This window comes from Podarcis filfolensis (genome assembly GCF_964270895.1).
Source record: "Podarcis filfolensis genome assembly, chromosome: 5".
NCBI lineage: Eukaryota > Metazoa > Chordata > Lepidosauria > Squamata > Lacertidae > Podarcis > Podarcis filfolensis.
In genome coordinates this window covers 44,378,212-44,397,442 of record NC_139608.1, presented here as the reverse complement: position 1 = coordinate 44,397,442, position 19,231 = coordinate 44,378,212, and the positions used below count along the sequence as shown (strand labels likewise).

General features: G+C 42.3%; 1 protein-coding gene across 1 annotated transcript; it reads left to right on the top strand.

Moving 5' to 3' along the window:
* The first annotated feature begins 6,562 nt into the window (after positions 1-6,562).
* Positions 6,563-9,465, top strand: CALHM1 (calcium homeostasis modulator 1). The gene is made up of 2 exons (XM_083614946.1): positions 6,563-7,184; positions 8,955-9,465. Exons 1-2 carry the CDS (start codon positions 6,636-6,638, stop codon positions 9,411-9,413), a joined length of 1,008 nt encoding a protein of 335 aa, XP_083471072.1. The 5' UTR covers positions 6,563-6,635; the 3' UTR covers positions 9,414-9,465.
* The last annotated feature ends 9,766 nt before the right edge of the window (positions 9,466-19,231 follow it).

Below are 19,231 nucleotides of genomic sequence, written 5' to 3'. Positions count from 1 at the left end.
ACTTGAATCTCCCTTCTAGAATTAAATTATTAATTCATTTTCAGGCTACAAGAAAAGATGAGAGAGCCAGGCATGTAATTACAGCAGAAACCTGGGCTTCTAAATAGAAGCCTCTGTGAGTATTTATGTTTGGTCTCCTTCACATATTAGAGACCTGCTCTAATTTAATTTTAAGCAGACACACTCAAGAGATTAAATATCTGACCTTCCATATTTGCCATGTGTTTTAATCAAATTAACTATTTGCCTTAGCAAGCTGCTGAGGAATGAACTGGGTGGATATCTACTTTGCATACTGATTTTCATGGAAGGGTATTTTTAAAGCATTTTAGACGCAGCAGGAATATACAAATGCGAAGGAAGGAAAAGACAGTGTGATTACTAAGTAAGCTATGTGCCTGGACATCAATTTCTGACAATGACGCTGCTATCATTGGAAGCATCGCGTTTTCATGCCTTTGGTTATATTATTTGTTTGTCTTGTATAACAAGCTGATGAAGCTACTATGTATGCAGTGATGAAAGCAGCCCATTATGTTTTGCATTACCTCCTTTAGTATTATTCTGGTACTCTAACCTCAGTGATGAATTTGGATTACAGATTTTGTTAGAAACTCACATCATGTTTTGACGGCGCAGCAGCTCATTCTTGCCTGCCTTAAAGTCCATTTATATTTGAAACAGTATCTCTCAAAACCAGTTCTGCCTGAACCAGGGCAATACCCTAGGTGCCAGTTAGGAAGGGCAAGGAAACCATATCCCGAAACTTACCCCCTTCTTTCAGGCTACAGATTATTGTTTCCCAGGAGCACCTATAGTTCTGGCTGACTCCCTCCTTGAGTTAATACAGTGGTACCTCTGGTTAAGAACTTAATTCGTTCCGGAGGTCCGGTCTTAACCTGAAATTGTTCTTAACCTGAGGTACCACTTTAGCTAATGGGGCCTCCCGCTGCCGTGCGATTTCTGTTCTCATCCTGAAGTAAACTTCTTAACCCGAGGTACTACTTCCAGGTTAGCGGAGTCTGTAACCTGAAACGTTTGTAACCCGAAGCGTTCTTAACCCAAGGTACCACTGTATTGTTAACAATTAACAGTGCAAGCCTAGACCCAGCAGTTAGTTACAGAAGCCCCAACAACATGCTTGGTACTGTACATTAGAAGTCAGCAGACAACTTGTGGGATCTGCTTTGCTTTTCTCTAGAATCCTGCCATTGGAGGGCAGGGCCAGATACAAAACGTTAGCTTAGCGGGCAGAGCCAAATACCTACTTCATCTTGCAGGCTGCATACCAAAGTACAAAGACACATCTGGGTTACTACTGATTAGGAACTCTTAATATAAAACACTAAAAATGGCCAGTGGAGTTGCTCAAAGCATAGCTTTCAACTTTTCCCTTTTTTTGCAAGGAATACTATTCGGAATAAGGGAATTTCCTTTAAAAAAAGGAAAAAGTTGACAGCTATGACTCAAAGACAATCATTTAATATTTATATTTTACACAGAAGGAATGCTGTGGCTGAGGGGTAAGCAATTAGCATGCTGTAGCTGATTATTATTATTATTTTACTTGCTGTTTGTGGCATAGGCCTGCCCTGCCAGGGTATGTGTCTTTTGCAACTACAGTGGTACCTCAGGTTTAGTACTTAATTTGTTCTGGAGGTCCATACTTACCCTGAAACTGTTCTTAACCTGAAGCACCACTTTAGCTAATGGGGCCTCCTGCTGCTGCCGTGCCTCCGGAGAACGATTTCTGTTCTCATCCTGAAGCAAAGTTCTTAACCTGAAGCACTATTTCTGGGTTAGCAGAGTCTGTAACCTGAAGCGTATGTAACCTGAAGCGTATGTAACCCGAGGTACCGCTGTACAACATCTCTAGCCACCCTTCTTCCCAAGAACCCAGCCACATAACGTCTGCCACTTCCAAGCACACAATCTGATAACTCATTTGATATGTCCTATCTGCCAGCAGTAGGCCACCAGGAGCAGCACTCATCCAGCCTAGGCTCCAACAGGTGCCTAGTTACGTGCAACTCAGCTGATTGGGCTTGTTGCTGCCCTGTCGTTCAAGGCCAGCTGGACTCAAATGACATAAACATGGAATATGGAGACCCATTCCTTTGTCCCAACTTTTGACCATCCAGGGTCACTGCATGCTGAATCTACATTGTGCGACCTTGTGTGTATGTGAGTATTGAGACTCTTTCCAACAGTCCTCCATCCGTTAGTCTTTTATTTTGTATTAAAGTACCAGGCTGCTTTCCCTTTGTCTCTTAGCTCTTCCTCTAAAAACACACACACAAAAAAAAACCTGCACACAAAGACAAAACTTTCTTTAGTTTGGCACTGGGGTTTGGAGTGGTTCTGAGACACGCCCAAGGGATTGTGTTTCCCTCACCTGCTTAGCTGCTTGCCATTATGCTTTCTACTTGTGCCTGAGGGAAAAGTACAAAGAAAGCATACTGCTCCACAGCCCATGAAGATGGGAGGGAGCTAGTTGTCCACCACCTTCCCAGCAAGATATCCAGCTTGTAGCTCTAGTCCTCTCTTTGGCCAAGAGTTAGAGGAAAGGGGCAGTGGTGACACAAACAAGAACATACTGTGGACAGCTGGCCTACCTTACAAGGCAGCTGTGGCAAAGTGATCACTGCACCATTGTTAAACTATTAGGAGCCAGAAATCCGTGCCAATCTACTTGCAAACCAACTAGAGATAAGACAGTTGACCCCAGTCAAGCTTCTGCCTGCTCTCACTGTATGGAACACGACACAATCCCTGGCCACAGGTCCAGTCCAAGGCATTTTGCTGAGGGGCAGCAGCAAATGGTCCCCCAACCCCAATTAAGGTGCATGGTATCCAAAGTCAGAAAAATTATTTTGGAATCTGAAGAAGAAAATCCCACAAGGACTCCCCACGCCTTTCTGACAGCAAAAAAGCAAGTCTGGAAATTCCATAATAAAAAAAAAAATAAGTAACTATTGTTTTCAAGTCAGCCAAAGACAAGTGGCTGTCTCATTCTGTTAAATGGTTATCCTGCATTCAATGTGGTAACACAGAACTTTCCCCGGCAGATTAAAAAGCTCTCTACAAATATCCACGAAGCTTTTCACTACATGTTCCCTTTTCTCAAGCCTTTGATGTGAGTTCTCCTTTAATATCACCAGCCCACAGATCATTGCTTAGCCTCAATTCACTGGAAGTTGCTCTCTGTGGTCTCCCCTCCCCATTCCAAGCTTCAGTGATCATGTAACTCTTTCAACAAAGTGATGTGATTAAGAAAGTGACCTCAGCAGTATCCAAGCAAGTTGCTCTGGAGGTCCACTGAATGGGGATTTGGGGTGCCAGTTAATGCTTAACAGGTGTATTCCAAAAGGAGGGTATGTTCACATTACCACTTACTCCACATCCAGTGAGCTCCTGCTGTTAGAGCCGCATGCACACACCAATAGCCACAATCCGTACTGATCTTGTACAGTGGTACCTCGGGTTACATACGCTTCAGGTTACATACGCTTCAGGTTACAGACTCCGCTAACCCAGAAATAGTACCTCGAGTTAAGAACTTTGCTTCAGGATGAGAACAGAAATCGCACTGCCGCGGCACAGCAGCAGCGGGAGGCCCCATCAGCTAAAGCGGTACCTCAGGTTAAGAACAGTTTCAGGTTAAGAACGTACCTCCAGAATGAATTAAGTTCTTAACCCGAGTTTGTTGAGAAATATTGTTGTCTGATGGGTTTTCTCTCAAACCAGCTTCAATCTGACCCCAAAAAATAAAGCAACATTTACTTTATACTTGGGACGCAGGTGGGTTAAACTGCAGAGGCTAGGACTTGCCGATCTGAAGGTCAGTGGTTCAAATCCCCGCGAGCTCCGGTTGCTCGGTCCCTGCTCCTGCCAACCTAGCAGTTTGAAAGCACGTCAAAAGTGCAAGTAGATAAATAGGTACCACTCCAGCGGGAAGGTAAACGGCATTTCCGTGCACTGCTCTGGTTCGCCAGAAGCGGCCTAGTCATGCTGGCCACATGCCCCGGAAGCTGTATGCTGGCTCCCTTGGCCTATAAAGCGAGATGAGCGCCGCAACCCCAGAGTCGGCCACGACTGGACATAATGGTCAGGGTCCCTTTACTTTACTTTACTTTATACTTAAGAAAGGTGTGTACATTTGAGACAGTCATCATGCATGTGCATTGACATATGGCAGCTTCATGAATAGAAGTTCTGGGCAGGGGGTGTTGTGGGGGCAGGAAAACCAAAACGGTTGTGTTGGGTGAAGACATCCCCAGGCCTTCTCTGATTTGTACAACACAGTGTTAATGTGCCTGAAATGCAGTGATGGGAAATGACCACTTGATGCATTTTGAGTTCCTAATGTGAACATACCGTCGAAGAACAAATAAAACAATTTTACTGTCAGCTCATGATAATGCCAACTGTCAGACAAAACCTTGGAGTTTTGACTATGAAGTTAAAAATCTAAACCAGAGTGCCTCCAATTGTACATTTTACATTTTAGGGTTTAGATTAGAAGGATCAGATGTTGCTTTTCAAATCTCTTCTTCATCCTCTTGGACAAGCGAAGGACACTTCCACTCTCACAAAAAAGGAAAGAGCCCCTTGATTTTGATTTCTGCCCCTTCCCTCCAGCCCAGCTTCCCCACATCACATCCCCAGCTGTTTCAGAGAGTCTCTTGATCCTTGAGATTAGCCTTTCAGGAGCGCAAGGGGCTTCAGCAGGAAGGAAGTGGTAGGAAAGTCCCACTTCACATTACTAACTCTGCTCACATTTCTCAGGATCTCACCCAGTATATCCCATGTTCTGTTCTCTCCGTTTCTTTGCATTAAAACAATTAACAAATATGTCAACATTTATATTAGCAGCGCATCGCCATTAATTGTTTTCAAGCACGGATCAGAATTAGAGGGCATGCTTTGGTAGAAAATCCCAAGTTTGGCCTCCAGCATTTCCAGTTAAAGGTTTAACTGACAATAGAACAGTTCTCTGCCTGAGAACCTGGAGAGTTGCTGCCCATCAGAAAATACAATGTTAGATAGATAAAACATCAGACCTAACATAAGGCAGTTCTAACATAAGGCAGTTTCCTAAATTATTATTTGCAAGCCTTCTCAACTCCCTGATGATGGAGACCAAAAATTCTCATCCTGCGGAAGAGAAATGGATGCTGAGAGATTGCAAGTGGCTAGTTTATGGGATTCTGTTGAACCAAAATCTCTTTACAGACTTCTGCCCATCAGATCACATTTACATGGGAGAAATATACAGTAACAGGAAATGCTGCTTCTTGCAGGACAAAATAAGAGGGAGTAGCAGTGCTCTGCATAGATATAGAACATTATATAGAAAGAAAAGATTGCTGCTGCTTCTGATTCATGTTACAGCTCCACCCAGAGTATAAAGCAGTGAAGGACCCAAAAATTTCAAAAAGAGCAGCAAAAGGAGAGAGAAGCTGGAAAAACACAGGAGTTATATTTCTCTTACCCAAATCCCTATCCTTAGAATGGTTCTTACGCTGAGAATGAGCAAATCTCTCAATTTCACTTCTTCTCAGTTTCAGTTCTTCCAAGCTTAAGTTCATTTTTCCACATCAGTTTGTTGCTAAGCTGTCCTAATTATTCCTCAGCATTTTAGTGGAGATTTATCCTAATACACACATTTTGAATGCAATTTCCCTTAATATAACACATTTTTGTAGGTTATTTTGCTAAGATGTGCATTTTAGGCACACTTTACCCTAGCATATACATTTTTATACACATTACATATTTGACTGGAAAACACATTGCAAAATTCAGAGCAGTGTGAATTTTGAAGGCTGGTTGTGTTTTGTGTGCATTGTTTTGGAAAGTGGGAATGAGGTAGGCTCAACTTTAAATGTTCACTTCAGTTCATAAGTTTATTGTTCTAGCCAATGGCTATGAGAAACTTGTATTAATAAAATAAACTTTAAATGTGAACTGAATTGACTTGCTCCTCCATTCCTACCCCACACAGTGATATTTGCATAGGTATTCTCCTTTCTCTCCCCCCGCCCCAGGTAAACCTACAAAGGTGGGGCACAGCTTTCCCTTGTTTTTCTAAGGGCAGTGGGAGGAGCATGTGGCATTTGCAGGCACATGAACAGAAGGCAGAGGAATCCTTTTCCTGTCATGAATAAAGAGTGCCTAGAACAGATTCCAAATAACTCCTCAGAAGAAATCATGCCTCCACAAATAGGCAACCTCAGGGATTTAAGAGTTTTTTAAATAAGAGATGTGATGGCTCCCACAAAGAAAGAAGTGTTCGCTGTATTAAGCCATGACATACCTGACAATGGCACACAATTAACTTTTCAGAAGAGGGAATACAATGCACACCAAGTCAACCTGGGAGGAGTAGAGATTCACTCATAAGGTAAAGATAACAAAGTCAATGTACTGAAGTGGCAAGGAATAAATGGGGGAGGGGGACACGTTGCCTGAGCAATTGAAAAGCTGGTGTAAGAGCAGAAACTGAAAAAGTAAGTGACATTGGCAAGACGCATTAGGGTTTTTGTTGTTGTTGTTTTTAAATTCTGCCCCATGAAAAGGGCAACAAATTTCTGATTGCATTCGGGCAAGCCAGTGTGCGTAAAGTGACAACGATGGATAAATTCCGTATGATCTTCCAGTTCCTCCAGTCCAACCAGGAATCATTCATGAATGGCATATGTGGCATCATGGCTCTTGCCAGTGCACAGATGTACGTGGCTTTTGACTTCAACTGCCCATGTCTACCAGGTTATAACCTGGCCTATGGGATGGGTATCCTGTTTGTGCCACCCCTGGTCTTGTTTCTACTGGGCTTTGTGATGAATAACAATGTCTCCATGTTGGCTGAAGAGTGGAAAAGACCCACAGGGAAGAGGCAGAAAGACCCAGCTGTCCTGCGTTACATGTTCTGCTCCATGGCACAGCGGGCTATGATTGCTCCTGCTGTTTGGATTTCAGTCACACTGCTGCATGGAGAGTGCTTTATATGTGCCTTCAGCACCTCTGTGCCTGTAGATAAGTTGGGGAACCAGAGCTATACCCAACTACCTGAGAATGAACTGAGGAGAATTCTGGCCCGGATTCCCTGCACAGACATCTACAAGGGGCAGGAACTTATTGCCAAAGAGGTGGCAACCAGGTATCTGCGCTGTATATCACAGGTAAGCAAAAAGTGATTGCAGGATTTGCTTAAGCTAATTTGGTGTAGAGAATGGGAGAGACCCCTTATAAAGCTGGCAGGCTTTTTATATGACTTTATATGCACTTATCATGCTATCATTTCCTATGCACTGCAAGCACTCTGAGCATTTTTCAGCATGCTGCAGTTCTTTATTACTGGTAAGAAACACAACACTTTTCCTCCTTCTCTTGAGGTCCCACTTCGTAGAAAACATGTTTAAAATGTGATGTAATGGATATACTCCTCATGCTACAATTGCAGTTTATTCTTTTTACAGCATAAATTGTGGGCCTTAATCACAGGTAAGTGTGCACACAATTGGAGCTGCAATGTGTGCTAGTTCCACATTCAAAGAGTGGGCTTATGTAGGGTGCACTCTGCAAAACAGAGTGCTTGATTCCTTACTGTAATAATTCCATGCATCGTTCTTGGTAAGAAGTATGGATTATAGAAGGAAGTGAGAGAAGAAGGGATGAACTCCTATGATTAAACTTCCCCTGCTTCCAAATATTCCATTTGCAATGCAAATACAGACAAATATATCCAGTGATCCCAACCTAAAACAGGCAGGTCAATACAGTCCTTTCCTGTTGTTTACTGCGTTCAGTCTGCATTTGTTCTCTGCATCTTAAATAGGATGCAAATTCCCTCTAGGTTTTCACCTGGGAACAACGTCAAAGTCATTTTAAAAATCTGATTTGATCACTTGTGTTCTCACCAATCTGATACTGCCACTGTTCTGTTTCCCCTTGGCATTGCTCGGCAATGTTAGCCCTTCCTCTGCTGTGTATTAGTTGGATAACCACTGCTTTTCTTGAACATTAAGAATGTATTGGAATAAATATTCAGATCTTTCTTTAATCAGAGCTTTCTTTAATCATGCAACATTCGTTGCACTGTTGCTGTTTTTAAATTTGGCATTATAGATAATCAATTCATTCTATTAAAAAACCCAATTCTAAATACTTTTGTATTTGAATGGTTCTACTTAGTATTACTGAAATGGCATGCCAGTTTCAGCATGAGACAAAAATGTGCTCCTCTAAAAAAATAATGAAAGCCAAGAGGAAAAATACTGGATTTAGGAGTGGGGAAATAATTTGTTTATGCAATACATTTTAGAAAATTATTATCCAGACAGGCCAAAGACATAGGTAACTGCTGCAATATAGGAGATGCTGTGTTGTAGTTTAGGGATAGAGAACCTGTGGACCTCTAGATGTTGTTGGACCACAACTCTCATTATCCCTAACCATTGGCCATGTTGGGCTGATGGGAGTTGTGTCAAACAACATCAGGAAGGTTACAGATTCCTTATTCCTGGTGTAGTTGCTCCCCAACACATCCCTGTTAAAATGGATTGAATTGTGTTCTGGTTCAGGAAAACTAAAAGATTTGGTCTAGATTTTGGTTCAGGTTCCATTTGATCCCCCAACTTCAGGAGCTTCAAATACAACAGCACAGGGCTTTCATTGGATTCATATCTGGCAAACAAATATGGAAACATCACTGCCATTGTACAATGAGGTAGATTGTGATGTTAGTTCACACAACTGGATCATCCACTCATTGATGGATGAGACATGAGCCTAGCAGCCCCACAATCTTTTGAGGTTGCTAGTCCCAAGATCCACAGATTCTGGAAGACCACTGATAATCATGACTGCAATTGTGTACTACATAGATTTCTCTATCCCACTCCCACAACCACCTCCCTAATAATAGTATGATGTTTGGTTTTCCCGTTCAGGCAATGGGCTGGACCTTTGTGCTGTTGATGACCTTGTTGGCATTCCTTGTTCGTTCCTTACGTCCCTGCTTTACTCAAGCCGCATTCCTGAAGAGCAAGTATTGGTCTCACTATATAGACATCGAACGCAAGCTCTTTGATGAGACCTGCACGGAACACGCTAAAAGCTTTGCCAAGGTTTGCATCCAGCAGTTCTTTGAGGGCACGAATAAGGACCTAAGCATGGGTCATGCGACCTTTGTGGAAAAGACACCTTCCGAAACAGGAGAAGAGAAGGAAAAATTGCTGGGCATCATGGATCAAGGGACCATGAACAAAATTCTGAAGAACTGGCACAAATGTAAGCCCCCTTTGTGCCTCAGCCAAGAGGTGATCCAGAATGGGAATTGTTGGGCAGGAGAAATCGCACACCCTCAGCCACCTAAAAGAGAGTATGCTACCTATTACAGCAAAGTCTGAGGATGGAGTGGAAGTAATCAGAAAGCACATATCCCTTTAGATCACGGCTTGGGACCACACATTTATCAAGGAGATCCTTCAACTATTCATTGTGAGAGCATCCAGAACACCTGTCCAAAAGTCTCTCCCCCGCCCCAGCTTTTCTGTGGGCACTAGCATGGCATGGAATAGAACAAATAAACACTGACAATGCTCACCTGTTGATTTTGTCAAGGAGAAAAGAGATGTCAGAAAGACTAAATGGTGATGGCACCTTAAATTGGATGACTGCTGTGATACAAATAATATAACAAAAACTATGAGGTGGTTCATTGTTGGTTTGAATAAGATATTTATTCCCTGCTAAACTCTAAAGGATAGACCATTTGTCTCAGCAGCAAGTAACATCACATTTTGATTTGAAAAATCTCTACCAATTTCTTCAGATTAAAACCACCTGCTAAGTCTCCATTGTATGTGAAAGGCACAAAACAGATGTTTCATTTTATTGTAAAGGAAAGACTAAAAGCAGGTAATACTGTCTGTACAGGGGTACATTTCTGTTGGTAGTAAAACAAAACCAACGTTTTCAAGACTTGCAGGAATGTTTTAGGCGCAAACCAAAAGCACAAAGGCAGTATTTCAAATACACCAGAGGGCGCCATAAACTAGCAACAAATATGTGATCATAGCAGCTATAAGGCTCTGTTTCTTCCCTTATCTCCTTATCATATAAGTAAGACTTGTTTAGCTTTGACTTGTACAATATGCTCTGACAAAATCTGTTTAGGATAAGAAAATGTGTCGAAGGGTATGCAGAAGTAGAGATGAATGAGTATGTTTTAAGGACAGTATTATAAATCCACTAACTGAAAGAAGGAACAGCCACATTCAAACATTACAAATTAAGTTTAACTATCTGCCCCATAACTAAATGAACTGGCAGCGGATCTGGGGTAATTTCAAGGTGTCTGGTCCTTTAATAAGCATAGAACATCAGCTGCATTAACCTGAATGGTTCTTCTGAACCATTTAAGAAACCAATTAAAATTTTCAGAGTTGTAGCCATGTTGATCTGTTGCAGCAAAAATCATTCAGAGTCTTGTGACACCTTAGCTTTCATAGACAAGAGAGCCCTCTGCATCATATGACCAATTAATGATCCAGTTTGCACTTCACATTAAAAACCATAGTTTTTATGTGATGTGCAAGCTGGGCCAGTGTGCCCATTCATGATGTTCTCAACTAGTGTTCAGTGGAAGCTTCAATGGATTCCACAAAAAGTAGTCTTACTCTTGGCATCGGAATGAGGAGGATGCAAGGCAGGGCTATCCAACATGTCAGACATCACTGGCATGTCTATATTTATGTGCTTCCTGCTTTGTCAAGTCATGTGTTGCTCAGTGTAGCCTTTGCAAAGCAAGTTTTCTTTCGCTTGATGATGAATGATGTTTTTGTTGTGACCAGTAGTGGTGGAGGAAAGAGGTAAAGGCCTAGACTCTCGGGGAAATGGTTGCAGCTCTTGCTTATTTAACTACTATTGTACATACTTTGCACCCTGCTAATCTCCATCATCTAGATAGGACATAGGCTTACTTCTCACTGTAAGTTCCTTAGCTGTAAGAATTCAACAAGGCCAGCCCTATGGTCAAGCACAGCAAGGCAGCTGTTTCTGAGATGACAGCAAACTGCTATTTCTAATTTATTGTTGTTGTATTTTTCCTGCCAAGGAGAGGTGAGATTTTCTGCCGCATGTGCCAAAATAATTTCACCAGCCCTGGATATTATGCACCTGGACTGGTGGGGTGGATGTATATGCCCTTTACTGCTCCACCTCAGGCAGCAAAATGCTTCAGGCCAGCTCTAACTTTGAACGGAAAAGGGGGGGATTTAATAAATCCCTGGACACAGAACACTAGGTATCAGGAAGAAGAGCAATAACCTTGCCATCTTCTAGACATCTCTGTTTTTAATGTAGACCTGAGAGAGAGACATCTAGTTTTGCTTTCTTTTCTTCTGTTTGTACGTAGTACAGATTTATCATCTCAGTGAGTGTCAAACTAAGTAAGATACTGGAGGAATATAAGAAGTCTCCTGACAGTTTTTGGTTTTACTTTAATATAGCTGCTAGTGGTTGCAATTTTGATCAGTGCAACGGTGGGGAGATGAGGTATTTAACTCATTCAGTATAGCCTCCCTTTCCAATTAAAACTGACCTCCCCGAGGTGACGTTTTCTTGGTATGGAATAAGCTAAAAGAACCACATATACCCCAACTCAGGCTGGTTGAAGAGATTAAGTATGCCCTCTCCTGCTGCTCTTCTGATCAATTTCACGGCTGCCTCATCGCCAGCGCTGCTCCCAAGACATGTTGTTGCCTGAGGCAAAATACAGAATGATGCATCCATCTAGGGATGGATGAACCTGTTAATTTCAGTTTCTCTCAATGTCTCATTTTTTTTCACTCTCAAATTCAGTTTGTATTATTTTGCATTTTAAAAAATGTAATAGTCTTCATGAGAATCAGATAGGAGGAATGTGCACTAAAATGCTAACATACACATTTTTGTCTGCAATTTTGGCTACTACATACATTTTTGCAAGCAATATAGTGTACTTTTGTATGCTGTTTCCCCTGTTTCCCCTAAAATATGCATTTTTATACACACTATTCCCTAATATGTGTACTTTTGTACACATTTCGGTTTGGAGAATTGCATCACAAAATTTGAAGTGTGAATTTCAGGGTATAGCTGCATTTCGGTTCACATTGTTTCAGAAAAAGTGGATCTTAATGTGGATCAGACCAAATTTCTGCCCCATCCCATTCAAAGTACAGAAGTTGACTGTTCTGGCACTTGAACAGTCAACACTGGCAGTGGGATAACATCCCCACATGCACGGAGGACAGATGGCTTGTTTAGCGATTGTACAACAACCCTGTGACACACATAGTTCTAATCTCCAACAGAGTGGAATGGCTGGAGGGATGCTCCTCTCCCCGCCCCCACTAGTATCTGCCACCTGAGGTCATTGCTGCACTCTGCCTCACTTGTAGAGGCTAATCATACAACAGGGCCACATGGCTGGCTCTGCCCTAGCTCCTCCGGCTTCCAGATGGGATAGTGTGTTCCTTTGTTCTGGGACTATCAAGAGCTGTACTCTTTATAATGACCTACGAGCTTACACTTGTACAGGTTCAGCAGGTACTACAGGAAAGCACAAAGGTCAGGAAGGTGAGTTTACGCATGCACATTTAGAATGTGTGACTGCAGCTTCAAGAGACAATATGTAGATATGGAAGCCCTCACAGTAGGGTGAATCCAATGTGGGGTCCTAATTATGTTTTTGGGTGTGCGGAATCCAAATCCATTATTGTTGTGATTGGCCAATATCTAGCTTGGTAAATCTATGTTTGATAAAGAAGCACATAAACTGTTTTCAGAAAAACAAAGAATTTTAATTTTACCTTCTGAAAATGTCAGGTAATGCTAACATTTTACTTACCAAGTTTTACTTACCAAGCAAAACTAAGTTATATTAATTTAACCATAATAGCTTTTGAAATTATGGCATCTCAGTAGTTTGTTTTTAATATTTTTTTAATAAAAAAACCTTCTAAATGTTTAAAATTAATTATTATTTTTTTAGGTGGCACCCACAATACCCAAAACACACTAACAAACTACAAGTCCATATAATAGAAAAAATGCAGCATGTTGTTATTTACTGTACATCCTAACATACATAAATTTAAATAGTGAGTTCACTGTGAAGCATATTCACTGCATTCTGCTTAGGTGTATAACTTTAAGTTAAATATCAAGTTTTAGGAAAACCTGTTCTTCCTGTTTGCAATGGAAGTAATTTGTGCCAGTTGCTGCCTGGTTGGCTCCCTGTGTGGTAACCAGGCATCAGTTCTGGCAGCTGTGATAGCACATTCTTCCTCCCAATATCTGGGCTCCTATGGGAGGAAGGGTGGGATATAAACTTAATTAAATAAATAAATATTTTGCCTGTTTCAAAAAATAATAATAATGGAGAATTGATAGGTGTTCTTTGTTTTCTTTTAGGCTGCAATCCTGTGCTCACTTACCCATGAATTTGTCTGAATTTGTCTGAATAGGATTTGTATAGCGTTATGAGTTTGGGGTGTTGAACTGTATGCCGGAACCCTCTAATCTCTGGATCCAGCAAGTGTTAAAATCAAATCAAGCCTTCTAATTCCTGGAATAGCGAGGCTAGCCTCCTGGAAGGTGTAAGGAGAACAAAGGAAGGAGCTCTGTGGAAGAGGGCAAATGGGCGAGGCCCCTCCCTCAACTTGATAATTGGAAAGAGTGAAAAGTTGCAGGGATGAGGGCCAGATGTAAAGCAGCAAGTTGGGAGAAGACTGAGACAGAGCAATGTTTGATGCCTGTTTAAATCTAAGGCTGTGGCTACAGGAGGAACAAGACCCTTTTGGAGTGTTAATACTGTGAACCCCTCCATTGTAGACTCAGGTTGTATATATGTGTAATTGAACCATATATCATAAAGACACTACGGTCCCCACTGTGCCTCATTTCCAAAAGGAAACACGAACCCTGGGTAAGTGTCTGGAACCCCTGGAATCTCGCGCTGCTGAGAGATTGGGGTGGCACACAACAAAACAATTGTGCTGCTAGTTCCCTTTGTATAGGCACTTCTGTTTACTATCTGATTTATATTTATAGCTAGACACCAGTATGGCAAATATGCATATTAATTATACACAAGAGAGGAGAGGGGAGTCCCTTACACATGATTCCCTGCCCCTGGGAACCAGTATCAGTTTTTCTCTGAAACTGAAGACCAAAAGCCTTCCGTATTTATTCCCATATGTTCTGGAGCCTGTATATCAGGGACAGAGACCCTATGACCTTCCAGAGGTTGTTGGACGCCAACTCTTATCAGCCCCAGCCAAGATGGTCAACAGTTAGGAATGCTGGGAGTTGTCATCAAACAATGCCTGGAGAACCAGGTTCCCCATCACCACTGTAAATCCTATCTGCAGCACTGTATCCCGCTGTCCTTGGGATCTCAGTCTCTTTGATTGTTACGGTGCTTGGTTCTCTCTCTGGTTGTCAGTTGCTGCCATGGGAAATGCAGACAGGAACAATGAAATGGTGAGACTTGTAGAACTGGAAAGCACATGTTTTGGAGGGTAGTGCAAACCTCTCTTTCAAACCAAAATCATTGACTCTTTTCAGTACATCTGTTTATATAGAACAATTGTGCTTAGGTGATGGGGACAGGGGTCTCAATTGTACACACAAATAGTCCCTTTTAGACACTGAAAAGAATGTGACTAGGACTCAAGGGCAGACCCTGAAGCCCCCCTGCCTATGTATGCATGTTCTCCAGTTGAATGGCTGGAACAGCTCTTGAGTTCCCTGTACACCTCCCCACTCAGGAGCAAGCAGAATGTGTCCTGGCATTGATACTTAAAGAAAAATAAATACAGTTTAGAGAACAACTCCAGATTCCATTCAGCAAGCTCTGTTAAATTTAGTTGAAAACCACTTCTTACTCACCATTTCCTTTTCTTTACTATGTGCTTCCTTTGTCACACATGGAGATTAAATGCTAACTGCCAACAATTAATTAGACCTGTCCTTCTTATGAGACCCACAGGCCTGGAACAACCCTTTATTTCATCTTTTTCCATCACACAGGTTGCCTTGCTCTCTCTGCCTTGCTTTCTCCATCCAATGAGTTGCCCATCTCCACATTGCAGCCTTCATACTCCCTTCATTCCCTGTTATAATGCTTCAGGCCCAGCTCCAGAGATTTTGCTGCCTGTAGCAGAACACCAAATGGTATCTGCCCCAAGTAACATTTGGAGATAGGGGAGAAATCACATTCAGTTCACATTTAAAGCTGAACCCGCCTAATTTGCACTTTCTGAAACAATATGAAACACTGTCACTCCTTAACATCCACACTTCTCCAAATTTTGCAATGCATCTCCAGTCAGATTTTATGTGCAAAAATATGTACCAATACTAACATAAAGTCTGCATAAAAACATATGTATTAGTGAATAAATTTCAAAAAGCATTTCATTAGGGAGAATTGCTTTGAAAAAATGTGCATAATAGGCAAAATTTCACACAGAAATACTAGGAGGAACTTATACTAAAATGCTGATGAATTTTCATGAGGACCTTTTTTTAAAAAAAATCACACATAGATGTGGAAATGGGGAGAACTGAATTTAAGATTGGGAGCAGGGGCGGGGGGAGAGAAATGGAAATAAAAGGAAACTGACAGATTTGCCAATCCTTAGTCACAGTGCTTAATACCCACAAGTACTATGACAGTAAGCAACAGCCAAAACTTCAAACATGGCAATTGCTGTTCTTTCATGATTCATTAATCCATCTGAGTGGCTGCCTTTAACTGCCTAAAGGTATGGCCAGCTCTGTTATGTTTTGTGCTTCATCATGCTCTGTCTCCAGAACACGGCCTTAATAGTGGGTCCTCTCAGTGCCAGCTTCTCCCTTCCAACAGCTCATTCTGGCACTACTCACTAACAGATTTGACTATGCACATCCTGTCTGTTTCCTGCACTTGTAGGCTCAAAGCTTGCCACGTGGATATTAGTGGCTAAGAAAAGAAAGAGGGAAGAGCATAAGCAACATGAAGAGGTGGGCATCAAGCATGAGAGCTGTGCATATGAAATCTGAAAACTGGTTAGTTTAGTTATAAAAGGAGCCACCGCGAGGGATTATATTTAAGTACATTTTGAAGGGAAAACGGGAATTCAATACCGGGGCACAGTGCAGCAGATTGACTAAATGAGGGATGGGGGACATGTGGCTCTCCAGATGTTGCTGGACTACAATTCCCATCAGTCCCAGTGGGCGTGCCCAATTGTCCTATGGGTCCTGCTATTCACTGTCAACACTGGACCACAGCCAAGGACACAAGAGCTGAAACTCCAGAATAAGGACAGGAGCTGGGTGCAAAGCTGCAGTGAGTCTGCAGATGGCACTTGAGACAGACATAAAGGTATGTCAGGGTTCAGAACCAGGCAAGCAGTCAGATCAGGGCTATAAGTACTAAGAACTGGAACCAAGACCTGATTCAGCAGAGGTTGTGGCCAGGTAAACAGTCCCCAAACACACATTGCAGGGAGTTGGACTATCAGGCACGTCCAGCTCCCAAGAGAGAGGGGAGAGTCAAAGTTGTTGACGGTTTTTAGGGGGGGCAAAGCCAAAGTTGTTGAGCAGGAAAAGCTAATCTAGCATTTTTAGCTTTATTTGGGGGGGGGACGACATCGCACACTTATTACAACAACAACACTGCAGTAACAGCTGCTTCCATTTTCTAACGTGCCGACTACATAAGCATTTGACCCGACAGAGGAAAGAGTGACAACAGCAGGGGGTGAAGACTTTAACTCCACTGCGGGGTTGACCAGTTGGACATCCCTGGACTAGATGACTGCTTGAGTCCCAAATCTCAGAGTGAGAGAACCGCCAGAAGGCCCTTGGTGCTGGACCCAGTGTCTGGGCTGAATGATGGGGGTGGAGATGCTCCTTCAGGTATACAGGACCAAGGCCGTTTAGGGCTTAAAAGGTCAGTACCAACACTTTGAATTAGAATTATCAGAGAGCACAAAGGCTGAGAACCATGTAGCCAAGCAGTCAAACCTGGAAACACTTAAAGCCCATGCTAAATTGGGATGAACTATTTGGTTTCCTTGGGGCTTGAATTCATGCTAGAGACTGGAAGAATGACATTTCCTAACTCTTCTGCACTTCAGAACTCAGATGTGCATTGTAAGTGTATGTGACTTCTGAATGTTTCTTACGCAGTTATGCCATTACAAAGTTCCCTCTATTTATAGAGCAGGGCTTCCTGCCTATGGCATAGTTGTGTACACCAGCTGAAATAATAGGCAATCCATTAAAATAAAATTCCAGAAGAGTAGCTATGTTAGTCTGTTGCCACAAGGAAGGTAAATAGTCCTTTCAGACAGGTGGTGGTTTCTGGTAGCTTTAACACTGCAGATGGCTAACCATCTGCTGTGGATGATACTCCTGTCCCCAATTAATAGAAAGGGCAGGGGACTAGCCTTACGCCCAATGGAAAACCTTTCTATTAGAAGTCTGCATTGTAAAAATAAATAAATATCAGAACTATATGTAGAAACCCACAAAGATACAGAATCAAGAATAGAAAGCAAGAGAGAAAAGGAGAGAAAATATATAGCTAGGTTGGGGATGCATATGTATTTTAAAATGTATGTTATACCCTGCTTTTCTTTTTAAAAGAGATGAACCCAAAGAGGCTTACATGAAACATCAAAATCTATCATTTATTTGGAATACTTAGAGTTTTATCCAATATAGTGCCAGTGTGGTGTAGTGGTTAAGAGCGATAGACTCGTAATCTGGGGAACTGGGTTCACGTCTCTGCTCCTCCACATGCAGCTGCTGGGTGACCTTGGGCCAGTCACACTTCTTGAAGTCTCTCAGCCCCACTCACCTCACAGAGTGTTTGTTGTGGGGGAGGAAGGGAAAGGAGATTGTTGGCCGCTTTGAGACTCCTTCGGGTAGTGATAAAGCGGGATATCAAATCCAAAACTCTTCAAACTCTAGTGCTAAAAAACTGTCCTATCAGCACAAGGACTTCCTCCCCTCTCTTCCCTCTGTGTGTCCAAGTTTGTTTTGGGGCAGATTTGGGGGTGGTGCATGCAAAAGAGAGAGGAGGGAGGAGAGTCCTGTTACAGGAGCATAAGACGCCTTACAGCCCACTTTTTAGCCCTGAAAGGTGCTCAAGTAGTCTTACAAAAAATTCTCACAATAAAATGATATCCAAATGTAGTATCAGAAACAGAAATGTCCCTGTGCTGACACATTATTCAGGTGGCATTTCCTGCCACCTGGCATTGGTTGTCCTTAGTGTCATCATTCAAGCCCAGGATGAAGGCAAGTCTTCCCTTGCTGCCATTTGGCAGCTGCCAGACAATGCCTCCCACTGAGATTCTCTAACACCAGGGAGTTGGAGTGGGCAGCTGGATCTTGCACAGCCCATGATGGCTGATACATATAAAAACCCCAAATGGCCACACACAAAAAACCTTCAAAAACAACAGTGAAACAAATATACCACATCATTATTGTATCACCACATTGCAGCAGGAGCTCATAAATCAAGACAACGGGACAAAAACAAACCAAACAGGAACAAAGAGCCAGGGTTTGTCTTGGTGACTGAAGGCCCAAACTGATATGGTCCTCCTTGGAGAAGGCATTCCATGAAGTTGTCCCCTCAGCTGAAAAAGGACTGCTCCCCTAGTAGATGCCTGTGGGCTTGAGAGTTAGCTGTTGGGGACTCAACAAAAGGAGGTAATGACAGGCATGATCCAAAAAGGGTCCAGTGATCCTCATGTAATCAATGTCACCACAGCAAACAGCAGCAACAACAAACGAAAACACCAGGCAGGAGTGTAGCACTTGCTTGTCTTTCTGACATCACTCAGCATTATGGATTATTAGTCACCCTTTGCTTTAAAGACAGTGGCGTTTTATCTCACCATAATTACAGTACTTACTTAGAGCAGCGTGAACTTTACTAGGCAAAAGCTTATAAAATATGGTGAAGTAACCATAACAGCACCTATATCGCCAACTGCACCATCTTGTAAAGGCAAAAATCCTTTGTTCTTGAGCAAGCATTATTTTGGGGGCCAGAGAAAAAACTGCAGTACCTATTTTCACAGCCCAGGCAGCTGAAGGCAAAGGGTTTTTTTTTCTGTTCTGTGAATGAGTCATCTTGATCTGGTTATGAAGAGTTTCATTTTTTCCAGTA

Coding starts and splice junctions, on each gene's coding strand:
- CALHM1 (XM_083614946.1), top strand. CDS start 6,636: ATGGATAAATTCCGTATGATCTTCCAGTTCCTCCAGTCCAACCAGGAA. Junction 7,185..8,954: donor ATCTGCGCTGTATATCACAG/GTAAGCAAAAAG, acceptor TTTCCCGTTCAG/GCAATGGGCTGGACCTTTGT.